Source organism: Podarcis bocagei, assembly GCF_964188305.1.
Source record: "Podarcis bocagei genome assembly, chromosome: 17".
NCBI classification, from domain to species: Eukaryota; Metazoa; Chordata; class Lepidosauria; order Squamata; family Lacertidae; genus Podarcis; species Podarcis bocagei.
The window spans coordinates 1,921,411-1,935,064 of NC_138143.1; the positions used below are offsets into that span (position 1 = coordinate 1,921,411).

The 13,654-nt window shown below is 45.2% G+C and overlaps 1 protein-coding gene across 1 annotated transcript in view; it reads right to left on the reverse strand.

Annotated features, from left to right (window-relative positions):
* DNMT1 (DNA methyltransferase 1) overlaps nucleotides 1-13,654 on the reverse strand; it is a 62,398-nt gene that overhangs the window by 39,450 nt on the left and 9,294 nt on the right. Inside the window, exons 5-14 of the mRNA XM_081177333.1 lie at nucleotides 13,122-13,194; nucleotides 11,965-12,067; nucleotides 11,589-11,629; nucleotides 8,175-8,226; nucleotides 7,120-7,203; nucleotides 6,929-7,038; nucleotides 5,261-5,379; nucleotides 3,720-3,812; nucleotides 1,097-1,248; nucleotides 597-784 (exon numbers count right to left, since the gene is read on the reverse strand). Coding sequence (XP_081033459.1) covers nucleotides 597-784; nucleotides 1,097-1,248; nucleotides 3,720-3,812; nucleotides 5,261-5,379; nucleotides 6,929-7,038; nucleotides 7,120-7,203; nucleotides 8,175-8,226; nucleotides 11,589-11,629; nucleotides 11,965-12,067; nucleotides 13,122-13,194 — 1,015 coding nt within the window. The remainder of the gene's footprint in view (nucleotides 1-596; nucleotides 785-1,096; nucleotides 1,249-3,719; nucleotides 3,813-5,260; nucleotides 5,380-6,928; nucleotides 7,039-7,119; nucleotides 7,204-8,174; nucleotides 8,227-11,588; nucleotides 11,630-11,964; nucleotides 12,068-13,121; nucleotides 13,195-13,654) is intronic.

Sequence of the window (13,654 nt, forward strand, 5' to 3'; positions counted from 1 at the left end):
AGCACCCCTCGCCCATGACTGGGCTACCTGGGACTGATGGGAGCTGTAGCGCCACCAACATCTGGAAGGTACCACATCGTCTATCTCTGAGCTACAGTATTCTATCCTCATATAGGCAAGAGGAAAATTCACCCACGCGCTCCTCCAAATAGCACACAGCTGATCTGCAGAAGGAGTTCTAGCAGAGTGATAGAGGACACGCTTCTCGAGGGAAAGGTCCCAGGCTGAACCCTCATAATCTCCAGGTGGGGCTGGGAAAGACTCCTTCCTGAAATCCTGGGGAGCCGCTGCCAGCTGGCGTAAGTACTGGTTTAGATGGGCTGACTGAGCAGGAGGCGCATCTGTGCTGTGCTATGCCAAACATCAAGTCACATGATTGAATCCTTCTCCCTAAAAAAAATTCCCTGCACACAGAAAGAGACAGGACCAAAGAGAAAGTCTAGAGCCCACCTCCCAAACATTGAGTGTGGCGAATACCGAGCACCAAAGAAGGTTCTCTGACGCAAGCCTTCTCCTTTGGCGTTAAGTTGCACCGCCCGAAGGAGGAGATGAAGCACCTCCGAAGGGCCACTCCCAGGGTGCAGCTGCTGGCGTACCTTTTGCCTAGCGTGACTCCTGCCAGTTTTATCAGGTCTCTCATGCAGGGGGTGATGAGAACAGGAGGCTCGTCACTGTCTCCTGCCTCATCATAGCTTTCCACTTGCTCTACCACAAACTGGGCATGCCGGAGGAGGGAATCTTCTGTGAAACGGTTGAAGTTTAATCCAGCAGGAGGGACAGTGGTCTGGAGACAGAATTAGAAGGAATTTAACAATTCTACTGGTTTTAAACTGGCAAGTCAGGAGAAGAATGTTAAGCAAGAGCAAAAAAGCATTGCAATAGCAGGTTCATCTGCTCTCTTAACTGCCTGGTGTTCAAAAATGGCTGCTCAGCCATCTCAAGATGGTGACACACAATGGCAGTCTAACCTACTTCATAGGGTTGTTTTGAGGACAAAAAGAATTGAGATGGATAGACAATGTATGCTGATCTGAGTTCCTTGACGTCGGTCTTCTTACAGACACAAGACACAGCTGCCCTGGTCTGCTGGACTAACCTCTATCTTGTTCAGCAGGTCCTCATAGCTGACATCAGGGTTATTTTGCAAGAATTCAACAACAATTTTGCTCATGTAGATCTTCTCCTGCATCAGTGCAAAGATGGGGGCGTATTCCTCACTTGGTTCCATCAGGATATAATCTGCAAAGGCTAGAATGCAATGCAAATGTGTTTCCCAATGAACAAGACTTGGGTACAAATACATACTTAGCCATGAACTGAGTGGATGATTAAGCAACATGTGTGAGCACCTAAGAATGACTAAAACTGCATTAGTGAGCAAGACCAGAGGTCTAACCCTGCTCCCTGTTCCCAACAGCAGCCAGCCAGAAGGCACAAAAATTGGTTGTCTATCACAGGGCTATCAAAGATACACTGCCAATGAACATGGAGGCTTCATTCAGTTGTCATGGCCAACAGAGAGATATTTACAGGAGGGTAAACCCTGGTAGTTGCCCAAGACAGAAAATTGGAGAAGGCATTTCTAAGGTTAGTATGAATCTCATGTAATATAATTTGAATGCAAGTGTTGTTTGTATAAAAGAGAACAGAATGAGGTTTGTAACAACTTTAATACATGTATATTTAATGTACCTCACTGGGTCAGCAACAAGGCTAGGGCCTTTTGAGTTTATGAACAAAGAAAATTGTAACTGATGGGAGCTATTACGTATACTTTTTGCAGGTGCATAACTGAAGAAGCAAATTACCGTATTTTTTGCACCATAACACTCACTTTTTTCCTCCTAGAAAGTAAGGGGAAATGTCTGTGCGTGTTATGGAGGGAATGCCTACGGGTGGCATGCCTACGGATTTTCCTCCTCTAAAAACTATGTGCGTGTTATGGTTGGGTGCGTGTTATAGAGCGAAAAATACGGGTATGTGAAACGGATACCAAAAATCTGTATTATTGGAGAAGCAAATTTTGTATAACAGTAAGCTCCTGTGAAACTGACAAGAAGAAGTTTTAATAATGGAGAAGAAGCAAGTTTTGAAACATGAAAAGCTCTTTTAAAAAAACCACAAGATAATTTTTTTTTTGGAACGTATCTTAATGCAGTAATTGCCTATTACTATTGCCTGCATGGGTTTTCCTTTTTTTGCAGTCGCAAAATGGTGGCAGATGGAGGCAGCATTTGGCACAACCAGCTGGCAATTCCTGACACCCCTTTCTGCTGCTATCTGGTTCATATTTGGAAATGATTAATTATTTGCAACAATGTTTTCCTTGTGGCAAGGAGTTCCATAGTTCAGCTTTCCTCAGAACAGGCATTTGTTCCGGAGGTATTGTGACTCATTTAAGACAGAATTTGTTGAACCAGAGGCTCTAAATGGAGGTTTTATCTTTTGTATCAGGCATAGGCAACCTTTGACCCTCCAGATTTTTGGGACTACAATTCCTATCATCCTTGACCACTGGTCCTGTTAGCTAGGGATCATGGGAATTGTAGGCCAAGACATCTGGAGGGCCCGGTTGCCTATGCCTGTTTTATCTATTTCTCTTCCCACATGTCTCTCAAAGTATTTCTACCCATCTCCTGCCGAGACACTGAAGTCCACCTGAATGTGGCCCAAGGACCACTGAGGGGTCTCAGTCAACTGCTTGAGAAACACTGCTCTGAAAGAATGCTTTTCTCTTTTTAAGTTGAGCACAACTTGGTTCTTAAAGAATGCTTCTACGTGATGGCACTGGGCTGTGGAACTCCCTCCTCCTAGATACGTAGGCAACCAAGGGATGAAGGCAACCCAGCATTCTCAAAGCTCTAAAGCAGGGATGGGGAGCCTGTGGCCCTCCAGGTGTTGCTCAACTACAGCCCCCATTGTCCCTAATCATTGAGCATGCTGGCTGGGGCTGATGGGAGTTGTAGCCCAGCAACACTGCTCCACACAGTTTGCCATTCCCTGAGGTCAATTCCATGGTAGCTCTCTGACAGAACATGTATGTAAAGATGTGCGGCAGCATGTCCTGCTCCTTGGCTGGTAAAGCACATGCGCAGCTTTGCAAATAGGTCGTGCTGTGGATTTGTGAGGATTGCTTGCTCTGCGCAGTCACATATGCAGCGCCCATAGTGGTGGAGGTGATCAGGGATGAAGAGGGACAATTAGGCCACTCAATTTAGCCCACCTGGAAAGGGAAGGGGATTGGCATCCCCATTTTGAGCACAGCATGCAAGAGAACTGGGGTTGGCAGAAGAAGACGCTTTTCATCGCTGCCAGTAGTTTCTTCAACAAATCCCAGAGACTGAGCTGCGAGTTCTGCAAGGCCTGGCTCCCCCTTGTCTATCTGGCTCACTTAGAAGAGTCAGTGACTTAGGAGTGGTTGTTCTTGTTGGGGAAAACTTTAATTTCAAAAAATATGTAATGTTTTTCTGCTGTTTATATATTTTTGTATTTGTTCATATTTATTAATACATTTTGGGAGGCCTATTAATATTTGTATGGTTGTTTCTTTAAAAATTGTTATATTTTGTAATTGTTGGTGAATTATCTTGAAATATTGCTGGTATTTCATTACGTAGGTTTTTCTGATGCTGTTGTGAGCCATTCCAAGTATGCGCTGAGCATGAAAAAGCAGGACACAGACAGAACTGAAAGGGATAATGATTTCCTTAAAAGCTTACCTGTGGTGAATCCAATCAAAGCCTTCTCACCTCCATCAAAACCAGTGATCCACCATGCATTGATGGGGCCCATCTTTTTGGCTCGGACACCACCTAAAATCAGTGATGAAAATGGAGAGGCATCATATTTTAAAATCACTTAGTTGCTAGGCCATGGTGGATGCATGTGCTTTAATAAGCCCACGCTGAGGAACAGGAGCTGGGCAACCACCTCTGGCTGGTTTCTTAGGGTTCTTTGCTTCCCCTGGAAGCTTGCAGATATAAGTGGGCTGGCCTGAGAAGCTCACTTCCTTTTCCACCAGGTCACTAGATCCACACCTGCACCAAAACCAAGGCACTTAATTGGTCCGTCTTACCCTTGGGAAGCTGCAAATATCTTGTTACTTGATTTACAATGGCTAATTAAAGACAAAACCTTTGACCTTCCTGTCTTGAATGAACGATGCTTAGCTAATTTAGCAGCATCCAGTGGCTCGTCTAGTAATGCAACAAGCAAACACGGGGTTATGTGTCTCTTCTGTGGGCAAAGTGTACTTGCAGCCTCTGAAATGCTGTCCCACCACCTGTACCCTGGACTGCAGCCCATTGTGACTTGACAGGATGGGTCCAAGGAGTGGCAAGTGCCTCCTTGCCGTAGGGGGTGGTACCAAAGGCTTGGGGGAAATGTGTTAATGTCTCTCCCCCTTCTCAGGTCATCTGGGATAATGGTCTGGATGGGGCCCAATAAGCTGGAGCTGAATTCCAACAAGCTGTTGGCTCTGCTGGTCGTGGTTCCCGATTCCAGAAGATGGGTAAACGGTGTGTCCTGAAGGGCACTGCACTCCCCTTGAAGGATCCAGGTTCGTGGCCTGGGGGCACTCTTGGATCCATCTTTGCCACAGGAGGCTCAGATAGCTTAATGAAAGCCTATTTCTCGCTCTGGCTGGTTTACCAGCTATGGCTGTCCCTGAATTGGAATAGACTTGTCACAGCAATCCATGCCCTAGTTACCTCAAGTCTGGACTACTGTAATGTGGTCTGCATGGGGCTGCCCTTGAAGACTGTTCAGAAGCTGGTATAGATTTCAGCCACTAGGTTATTGAGCAGCAAGCCACTTTGAAGTCATATCACATTTATTTTCCATTATCTGTGCTAGTTACCTATTCATTTACATATCTAATTTAAGATTTACCGTTAACCTTTAAACCCTGAAGAGTTCAGGGTCCATGTACCTTGGAAGAGCACCTCTCTTGGTATGTGCCAGTCTGGTCACTAAGATTAAAGGGGTCTTCTTTGGGTGCTGCCTCTGGGTGAGGCCCTGAGGCAGTTCCATGGCTGATGGTCTTCTCTGTTGCTACACCCTCCCTGTGAAACTCCCTTCCTTTGGAAGTCAATCAGACATAATTTGCACTCCAGTTTTATGACGGGTTAATATGATGTGTCAGTTCTGCATGTGGCAGAGTGGATGTGAACACCCCACTCTGGAGTTTTAAACTAAGAGCATCATATAAATTAAATTGGGGGGGGGGATAGGGAAAACCTGCCTGCAGGGCCACACTTACCATCCAGACAAGGGTTATCATCATATATTGGCTTTACGGCACCACTGAAGTAGAGTTCGATATTCCTTTCTATGAGACCAGTATCAAATGGGCACAGGTGGCCTTTTCGATCATAAACACTGCACAGAAAAGGAAAAGGTTGTATAGTCTTTGGTTGTCTATACACCTGTCATTCACAACAGCCAACTAAAAAAACCTCCAGTTTCTCATTAATGTAGCTGTAAAGTGTGTACAAAGTGCTTTTACAGCTCTTGGGGCAAAGGGTGGCAAACCGAGTGGTGATAGCAAAATAGAAGAGTCAGGGCTCCAGTGAGAGTAGTGGTGAGGCTTGAAAACGTAAGTGGAGGCCATGAGATGCAGAACACAGGAAGACTGATTCACCTTTTTCTTTTGTAAAGTAAAAGGAAGCCACACTGATTATAGAATTGCCAAAGGCCAAGAACCATAACCATATATAACCGATATGTACTGTACTAATATTACCCATCACTGCGGACAACTTTCCTGGCCAACCCTATCCTATTTCATAGCTGTACACAGGGAACTGTCCCACCAGACTGGGAAAATCAAAAGCAACAAAAAAGCTGGGGTGACTTAAACCAGGGATAGGCAGCCTTGAAACTTGTGTGTTCTGCTTTATTTACTTACAAACTGAGGACCACCAACTGGAGCAAAGTCCAAAATAGTGGTTCAGGAACATAAGCTGAGAATAAAAGACAGTGTCTCTTTAACCCTGATCAGCCCAGGGTTAAAAACGTAGCCTGTCTTTTCCTCCAAAGCTTTCTCTATGTCAGAAGTCTAATTTACGGAGTGCAGGAAGCCTTTAAATTGCTCCCATTGTTAAAGACAGTTGGGATTCAGAAAGTCACCGCTTCTGAAAATCACACGAGATCCCAAACCCCTTCCTGCGGCTTAAACCACACCATCCTGTTAAGGGCTAGGGGCTCCAGAGGGCTGCAGGTGCAGTTGACTGTGCTGCTGGGCACCCGCCCTCCCAAAGATCTTACTGCACTCAAGCAACACAGTTCCAGCAGGTGCCCCAAGGATCCCTACCAGACTTCTGTGGGGATGCTTGGAGACTGCAATGGAGCACAGCCCCAAACCTAGGAACACACTGGCGTATCCTCAAGGGGTTGTGTTTATTAATAAGGTGCCCCATACTGCTGCACCCTCGCCCCTGCCCAATCTCAACCCTTTCTATTTTGGCAAGCAAACACACACAGCAGCACTGTAGACCTCTGGATCAGAAATAAATGGACATTCAAAGCTTTCTTTTTTGAGTAGACTGCTACCTGCTTCCTTCTGCCCTTATCACCCTCTAGTTTCTAAGCCTCAGAGCTTAGCAGATCCTTCCTCCAACTGCTGCTACTGCAGATTCCTGCTTGGAGTCTCAGAGATGTAGGGAGGGGCAGTCCTCCAGGCAGCAAATTCCCAGTATTCATGACTCCCTCCATACTTGTCCCACCCTGAGATTCAATTACCTAGGCTTTGCAGTGGTGCTTGCTGATGTGGCATGCTCCCAATGCTGCTGGACTACAACTCCCATCAGCCCTGACCACTAGTCATGCTGGCTGGGGTTGGTGGGAGCCAGTGTCCAACAGTAACAACTGGAAGACCACAAGTTAACCAGCCCTGCTTTATGGCAAGCAAGCCAGCACAAGGCCTCACCTGAAGGAAGTCACTTTGTGCTGAGGCAGGTCATCGTAACTCTCAAACCCATCTTCGTTGGCATCAAAGATGGACAAGCGCTCATCTGTCAGCATCTCGGGTTCATCCAGCTAGGAAGATACAAAATTTTATTCTAGACATATACCAGCAAGATAGAATTCTTTTTGTTCATCTGCAAAGGATGGGCTTACAGCATCATCAGGATCTCCTTGGAAGAACTTGAGATCAGGGTCATCTAGGTATTGCCTGCATTCAACACACTTGGGAGGAGTGGTCTGGAAGAGAAAGATATAAGGAGAAAATGCAAGGTGGTGAATTCAGGTAACCAGGATCTAAAAATGGTGCTGCCAATAAGCTTGTGATGTGGCTGAATAACTCTGGGAATTTGTTACTTAAGTGACATTAGACCCTACCATTTCAAAGTAAAACATTTATAGGTCCACTTACAAAAATCATATTAAAAACAGGTTCCCTCCAGATGTTGCTGAACTCCAATTCCCATCATTCCTGATCCCTGGCCATGTCAGCTGAGCTCATGGGAAACGGGAGCCCAAAACATCTGAAGGGAACCAGGCTGGGTAAGGATGAGAAGAGGGTCAGGGAACCTGCGTCTCTCCAGATGTAGTTAGACTCCAACTCCCATCAGACAGTGTGGTCAGTGATAATGAGACTTTGAGTCCATCACCATCTGCAGGGCAAGAGAGTTCCCCCATCCCTGGTGTAAAAGCTGTTACTGTACTGCTCTGGGTCACTGGTACCTAGCCAGAAAGGATACCCAACAGGTTTCATGCGCATAAGTGGCATTTCTAGAAAATGCAAGGATTGCTCACTCATAGTTGGCTAAATCTAGCTGAAAGGGGGAGGCAGGATTTCATCAGTCCTTACATTCCATTCCACTGTACCGGCCATCATTTATGGAGCCCTTCCAAATGCTTAGCTGCTTTTCTGACTCATTTTTAAGAACAAAACACACAAAGTTATGCCACTTTCATTCACTATTTTTCTGTTCTTAAAGACAGTAAACCAAGGCCAAGATATGGTATCAGAGCAATGCTGATGTGGTATATCTGAACCCACCCAAAGTTCCACCTGACAGAGGCATTAAATGCCTGTCCTGAAAATCAGAAAAAATAGTATCTTCTTGAACTGCTGATGTTCCAGTCATTCCAGGGCGGAGTGTGTGCATGTGCACACCACAAATGTCTAGTATTCCAACCAGATACAAAACAAACCAACACTTACTGACCTTAACAGGTGGCACAGTTTTAACCTGGTTTGCTTCTTCTTTTAATTCAGACCTGGGCAAAAAACAAAACAAAACCCTCACACAGTGCAACAAGTTGGGTAATATAAGCTATCACAAGAATAATACTGTTTAAGTCACTGGATACAGAGACTTTGATAAGTCCATGCAGTAAAATGCTTTCATATACAGTGGTACCTCAGGTTAAGTACTTAATTCGTTCCAGAGGTCCGTTCTTAACCTGAAACTGTTCTTAACCTGAACCACTTTAGCTAATGGGGCCTCCCGCTGCCGCCGCACCGCTGGAGCACGATTTCTGTTCTCATCCCGAAGCAAAGTTCTTAACCTGAAGCACTATTTCTGGGTTAGCGGAGTGTGTAACCTGAAGCGTATGTAACCTGAGGTACCACTGTACAAAGACACTTTCAGCTTAAATAAACTGTGTATTCTGGGGAGCCATTTTATACCCTCTACTCTCACTTCCATCAATGCATGAACAGGGCAGAGACTGACTGCTCCATTTCAATATTCTGTGTTTCTTTATTTAGCCTAAGGAATGAAAACAAAGCGCTTCTGACCTGGTTGGGATTCCTGATGTTCCTGGTCTCTAAACAATGCTTTTTCTGTAGGGTAATCAGTCTGAGGCCCTCTAGATAATTTAGGCTACAACCCCAACATCCGAGATTTGGCCATGCTGACTGGGCCTGACAGGAGCTGTAGTCCAAAACATCTAGAGAGGACCAGATTCATGGAAGGAGCCGATTCTCTCCCCTGCACCTCCTACGTGCAAATTTCTCCTTTCTTCCCATCACAGAGCTAACTAGTACATCTGTACAGATGTTTGAAGCTAGCCAAGGAGGAGTGGCTTTGTGTAATCCAAACACCCACTGCAGCCACTCTCCAAAATATGGAGATACTTCATTTCTCTCCTCATGCCAGAGGCAACATTTACAGGGCTTTTTTTTTCCTTTTCATTTTTAGGAGTGCAACAGGGTTGCTTTTTCTTCGGACCAGACAGCCAGAGCTCAAGAGAACATGAACTATCACTGCTCCCACTGCACCTTTTATTTGCAGCTGGCACCGCTCTTGGCAGAGGTGGGTGAGCAGCCAACAGCTCTCAGCCCAATTTCAAAAGCTTCCTGCAAGAATCAGTTTGATTTCCCTTCCAGCTGCTCAATTGGGGGGGGGGGAGAGAAGGGGCGAACTCCTTGCTTTTAACTCTTGCCACACCCAACACTGGCATGTGACCCTCAGGAAATCTATCATCATCATCATCATCACTATACTACTACAATTACTACATTTATATCCCCCCTTTCTTCCAAAGAGCTGAAGGTGGCATGTGTGGTTCTCATCCCTCTGCATTTTATCCTCACAACCATGTGAGATAGGTTAGGCTAAGAGTCTGTAACTGGCCCAAGAGCAGCCAGAAAACATCATGGCTGAGTGGAAATTTCAACCCTGGTCTCCCACACCACCAGTGGCTTGAGTGTTGGAGTTAGACTCAGTCAAACCCACTGAAATAATGTCATGGTCAAGTGCAGGCATAGACAACCTCGGCCTGCCAGATTTTTTGGGACTACAACTCCCATGATCCCTAGCTAACAGGACCAGTGGTCAGGGATGATGGGAACTGTAGTCCCAAAACATCTGAAGGGCCAAGGTTGCCTGTGCCTGGTCAAGTGCCATTGATTTTGATGGGTCTTCTCTAAGCATGACTTAAGTTTGGCTCCATCACCCCTAGTCTGTAAACAGCAAACTGACCTAGTCTCCTCAGGTAAATTGCTCTAGATTTTTGGAAACTGGATTGAGGGAGGGCCATAGGTAGGTAGATATTCAGACCTGGCCAATATGGCTAACTATTGCCCAGTCTCAAACCATCCATTATTGGGCAAGGTGACTGATCATGTGGTCGCTGAACAACTCCAGACATGCCTGGAGGATGTGGACCATTTGGATCCCTTCCAATCGGGGTTCAGGCCTCATCATGGGACTGAATCTGCCTTGGTCGCGCTGGTCGATGATCTCTGGTGGGCTAGGGACATAGGTGAAAGCTGTTTCCTAGTTCTGCTGGATCTCTCAGCGGCTTTTGATACCATCAATCATGACCTCCTTCTGGACTGACTAAAGGAGCTGGGAGCACTGTTATACAGTGGTCCGGCTCCTTCCTTTGGAACCGTGTCCAGAAATTGGTTGGGGAATGAGTTTCAGACCCCTGGGCTCTCACTTGTGGGGTGCCTCAGGGTTCTGTCCTCTCCCCCATGCTTTTCAACATCTATATGAAGCCGCTGGGGGAGATTATCAGGGGGGTTGGCCTGAGTTTTCACCAGTATGCTGTTGATACCCAGACCTACCTCTCCTTTAAACTGAAACCAGTGAAGACAGTGAATATCCTGTGAGTGTCTGGAGGCAGTTGGAGGATGGTTGGCAGCTAACCGATTGAGGTTGAATCCTGACTAGAAGTACTGTTTCTGGGGGACGGGCCAGATGGGTGTGGGGGACTCCCTGGTCCTGAATGGGGCAACTGTGGCCCTGAAGGAGTAGGTGAGCAGCCTGGGAGTCATTCTGGACTCACAGCTGTCCATGGAAGCGCAGATCAATTCTGTGTCCAGAGTAATGTCTACCAGCTCCATCTGGTACACCAGATGAGACCCTACCTGCCCACAGACTGTCTCACCAGAGTGGTGCATGCTCTGGCTATCTCCTGCTTATTGACATGCGCTCTACATGGGACTACCTTTGAAGGTGACTTAGAAACTACAACTAATTCAGAATGCGGCATGTAGACTGGTGACTGGGAGTGGCCGCCGGGACCATATAACACCAGTCTTAAAGAATATTCACTGGCTCCCAATACATTTCCGAGCACAATTCAAAATGTTGGTGCTGACCTTTATAGCCCTAAACGGCCTTGGTCATGTATACCTGAAGGAGCGTCTCCACCCCCATCATTCACTGAGGTCCAGCTCCGAGGGCCTTCTGGCGGTTCCCTCACTGCGAGAAGCCAAGTTACAGGGAACCAGGCAGAGGGCCTTCTCGGCAGTGGCGCCCGCCCTGTGGAATGCCTTCCCACCAGATGTCAAGGAGATAAAGAACTACACAACATCTGAAGGCAGTCCTGTATCTGGAAGTTTTTAATGTTTGATGTTTTACTATGTTTTTATATGTGCTGCTAGAAACCCAGCTAGATTGGTGGGGAATAAATATTGTTGTTGTTGTTGTTGTTGTTGTTGTTGTTGTTAGCTATCATTTTCTGTGGTGGTCATGTGTCGTAAATGTTTAGTTTTGGCCTAAGTATGTTCCCAAAAACAAAAAGAGTGTTGCTTTTCATATCCATTGATGAAAATGGTTACATTTCTTGCTAGCAAACATACATGCAGAGAAAGCTGATGAGATCTCATGCGCCCAGTCACTTACCCTTCTTTGGCTTCTATTTTGATTCTTTTCTCATCTTGTTCCTTGAGAGCAAAAAGGAAGATGGTATTGAGAAGAAAGAAACATTTTCTCTTTCTTTAAAATTAGGTGTGAAGTATTAACCTTCTAGGGCAGCCTTCACCACCCTGGAAGCCTCCAGGTGCTCCCATCAGGCTGGCAGGAACAGCAGTCCCAAACATCTGGAGGGCACCAAACTGGCAAAGGCTTTTCAAGGGCCCATAATTTATCCCCACTCCAGGGTGAAACAGCAATATTAAATCCAAAATTCCAAATGCAAGTGAGAATTCAGAAGTTTCATGCATACATTTCAAGCATTCTGGTGGTGGTGGAGTAAACTAGTAAAGCAATCAGCATTTACCTTCTCTCCAGGCTGCTGCTCCTCCTCTTCCTCCTCCTCATTTTCTACACTAATTTCTTGTTTCAGGTCTCCATTCACTTCCTCAGATTTGCGTTTATTGGATCTATTGCAAAAAGGAATTAATTTAGGTAACGTTATTTTGACAAGATGTTCACTGTGCTTATTAATGAAGGTGGAAAGCTAAGAAAAAATAAATGGGTTTTAACTTTACAAACCATGTTCAGATAATGCAGCATGAATTGGATAGCCATGGAAATGTGACATTTTAATTTAATTCTTTTAATTGATTTTTATTGAAAATGATCAAATATACATTTCCATCATTAAATATCCACCATTGTAGCCGTACATTCATCAACTTCCCTCCTTCCCCTTCCATGGTTCTTTAAATTTTCCCATATTTTCTGCATATTCTAAGAACCATAAAATCCATTTTAGTCATCGTTGTCCGTCCCCTCCCCCCCCCCCCCCCGGCAATTATCTCTCTCTACTGTGTGGTTTTTTCTTTTTTTTCTTTTTAAAATATTTTATTAAGGATTTTCTTGTTTTACACTCTCTACTGTGTGTTATACTATTGAATTTACCTTAATGCTGCTAACATTTTCACTTGCTTTACAGTTATTTTCCAAATATTCCACAAAATATTTCCACTCCTCTTTATATACAGTCGTACCTCGGAAGTTGAACGCCTTGCAAGTCGAACCTTTTGGCTCCTGAACACCACAAACCCGAAAGTGAGTGTTCCAGTTAGTGAATGTTCTTTTGGAACCCAAATATCCGACGCGGCTTCCTGCAGCCAATCGGAAGCCACGCCTTGGTTTCCAAATGTTTTGGAAGTCGAACGGACTTCCAGAACGGATTCTGTTCAACTTCCGAGGTACGACTGTACTTGATCTTCTTGCTCTCTTATTCTTGATCTCCAACAGAGGTCCACTTGCCTGATGTTTCTTTCCCCAGGTCACCTGGCTGCTCCGTGTCTCACATGAACACCTGTACTGTTCAGTGCTCAATGTTAACCACCTTGATGTAAGTGGTAATGAGGCAACCAGAGTAAAAGGTGGCAGCAGTGTGGGGGATGAGAGTCAAATAAGCAAAAGAATCTTTAAGAAAAACCCACAAAAGAACAGTCACACCAGGTTTACACACAACCTACTCACCCTTTGGAAAACATAGCTACTATGGTTGGTTGCTTGCCAGAACTACGGGTGATCCTTGAACTGCTTGGGGATTCTGCAGATTAATTTTAAAAATAGAATCAGTTGCAGTTACCATACATAAAAGGTTTCTGCTGCTTTCAAAGTGCTTAAAGCAGATTAGATTCCCCGCCCCCCCCCCCAGCCAAGCCCAAACAAACCCATCTTCTATTACCAACTGCAGAATCTTAATCTGAAACAGACTTGAAGGACAGACTTGCTTGCATATATTCCTTACAAAGAGCTTGCCTTCACTATCTGCAGCAGCCTTCCCCAACACAGTGCCCTCCAGATGTCACAGGACCCTGATGCTTTCACCAAAGGGAAGGAAAAATAAAAAGGGAAGGGACTCAAAATGTTCATTATCAGGCTTGTTGAATTTTGAAACAGAATTTGCATTCTCAAAATCATCATTGTTGTCGTCATCACTTCCTATTTTCCCTTTTTTTATTAAAAAAAAGGGTTCACGCTCTTAAAGCAGGATGAAAATCTATCTG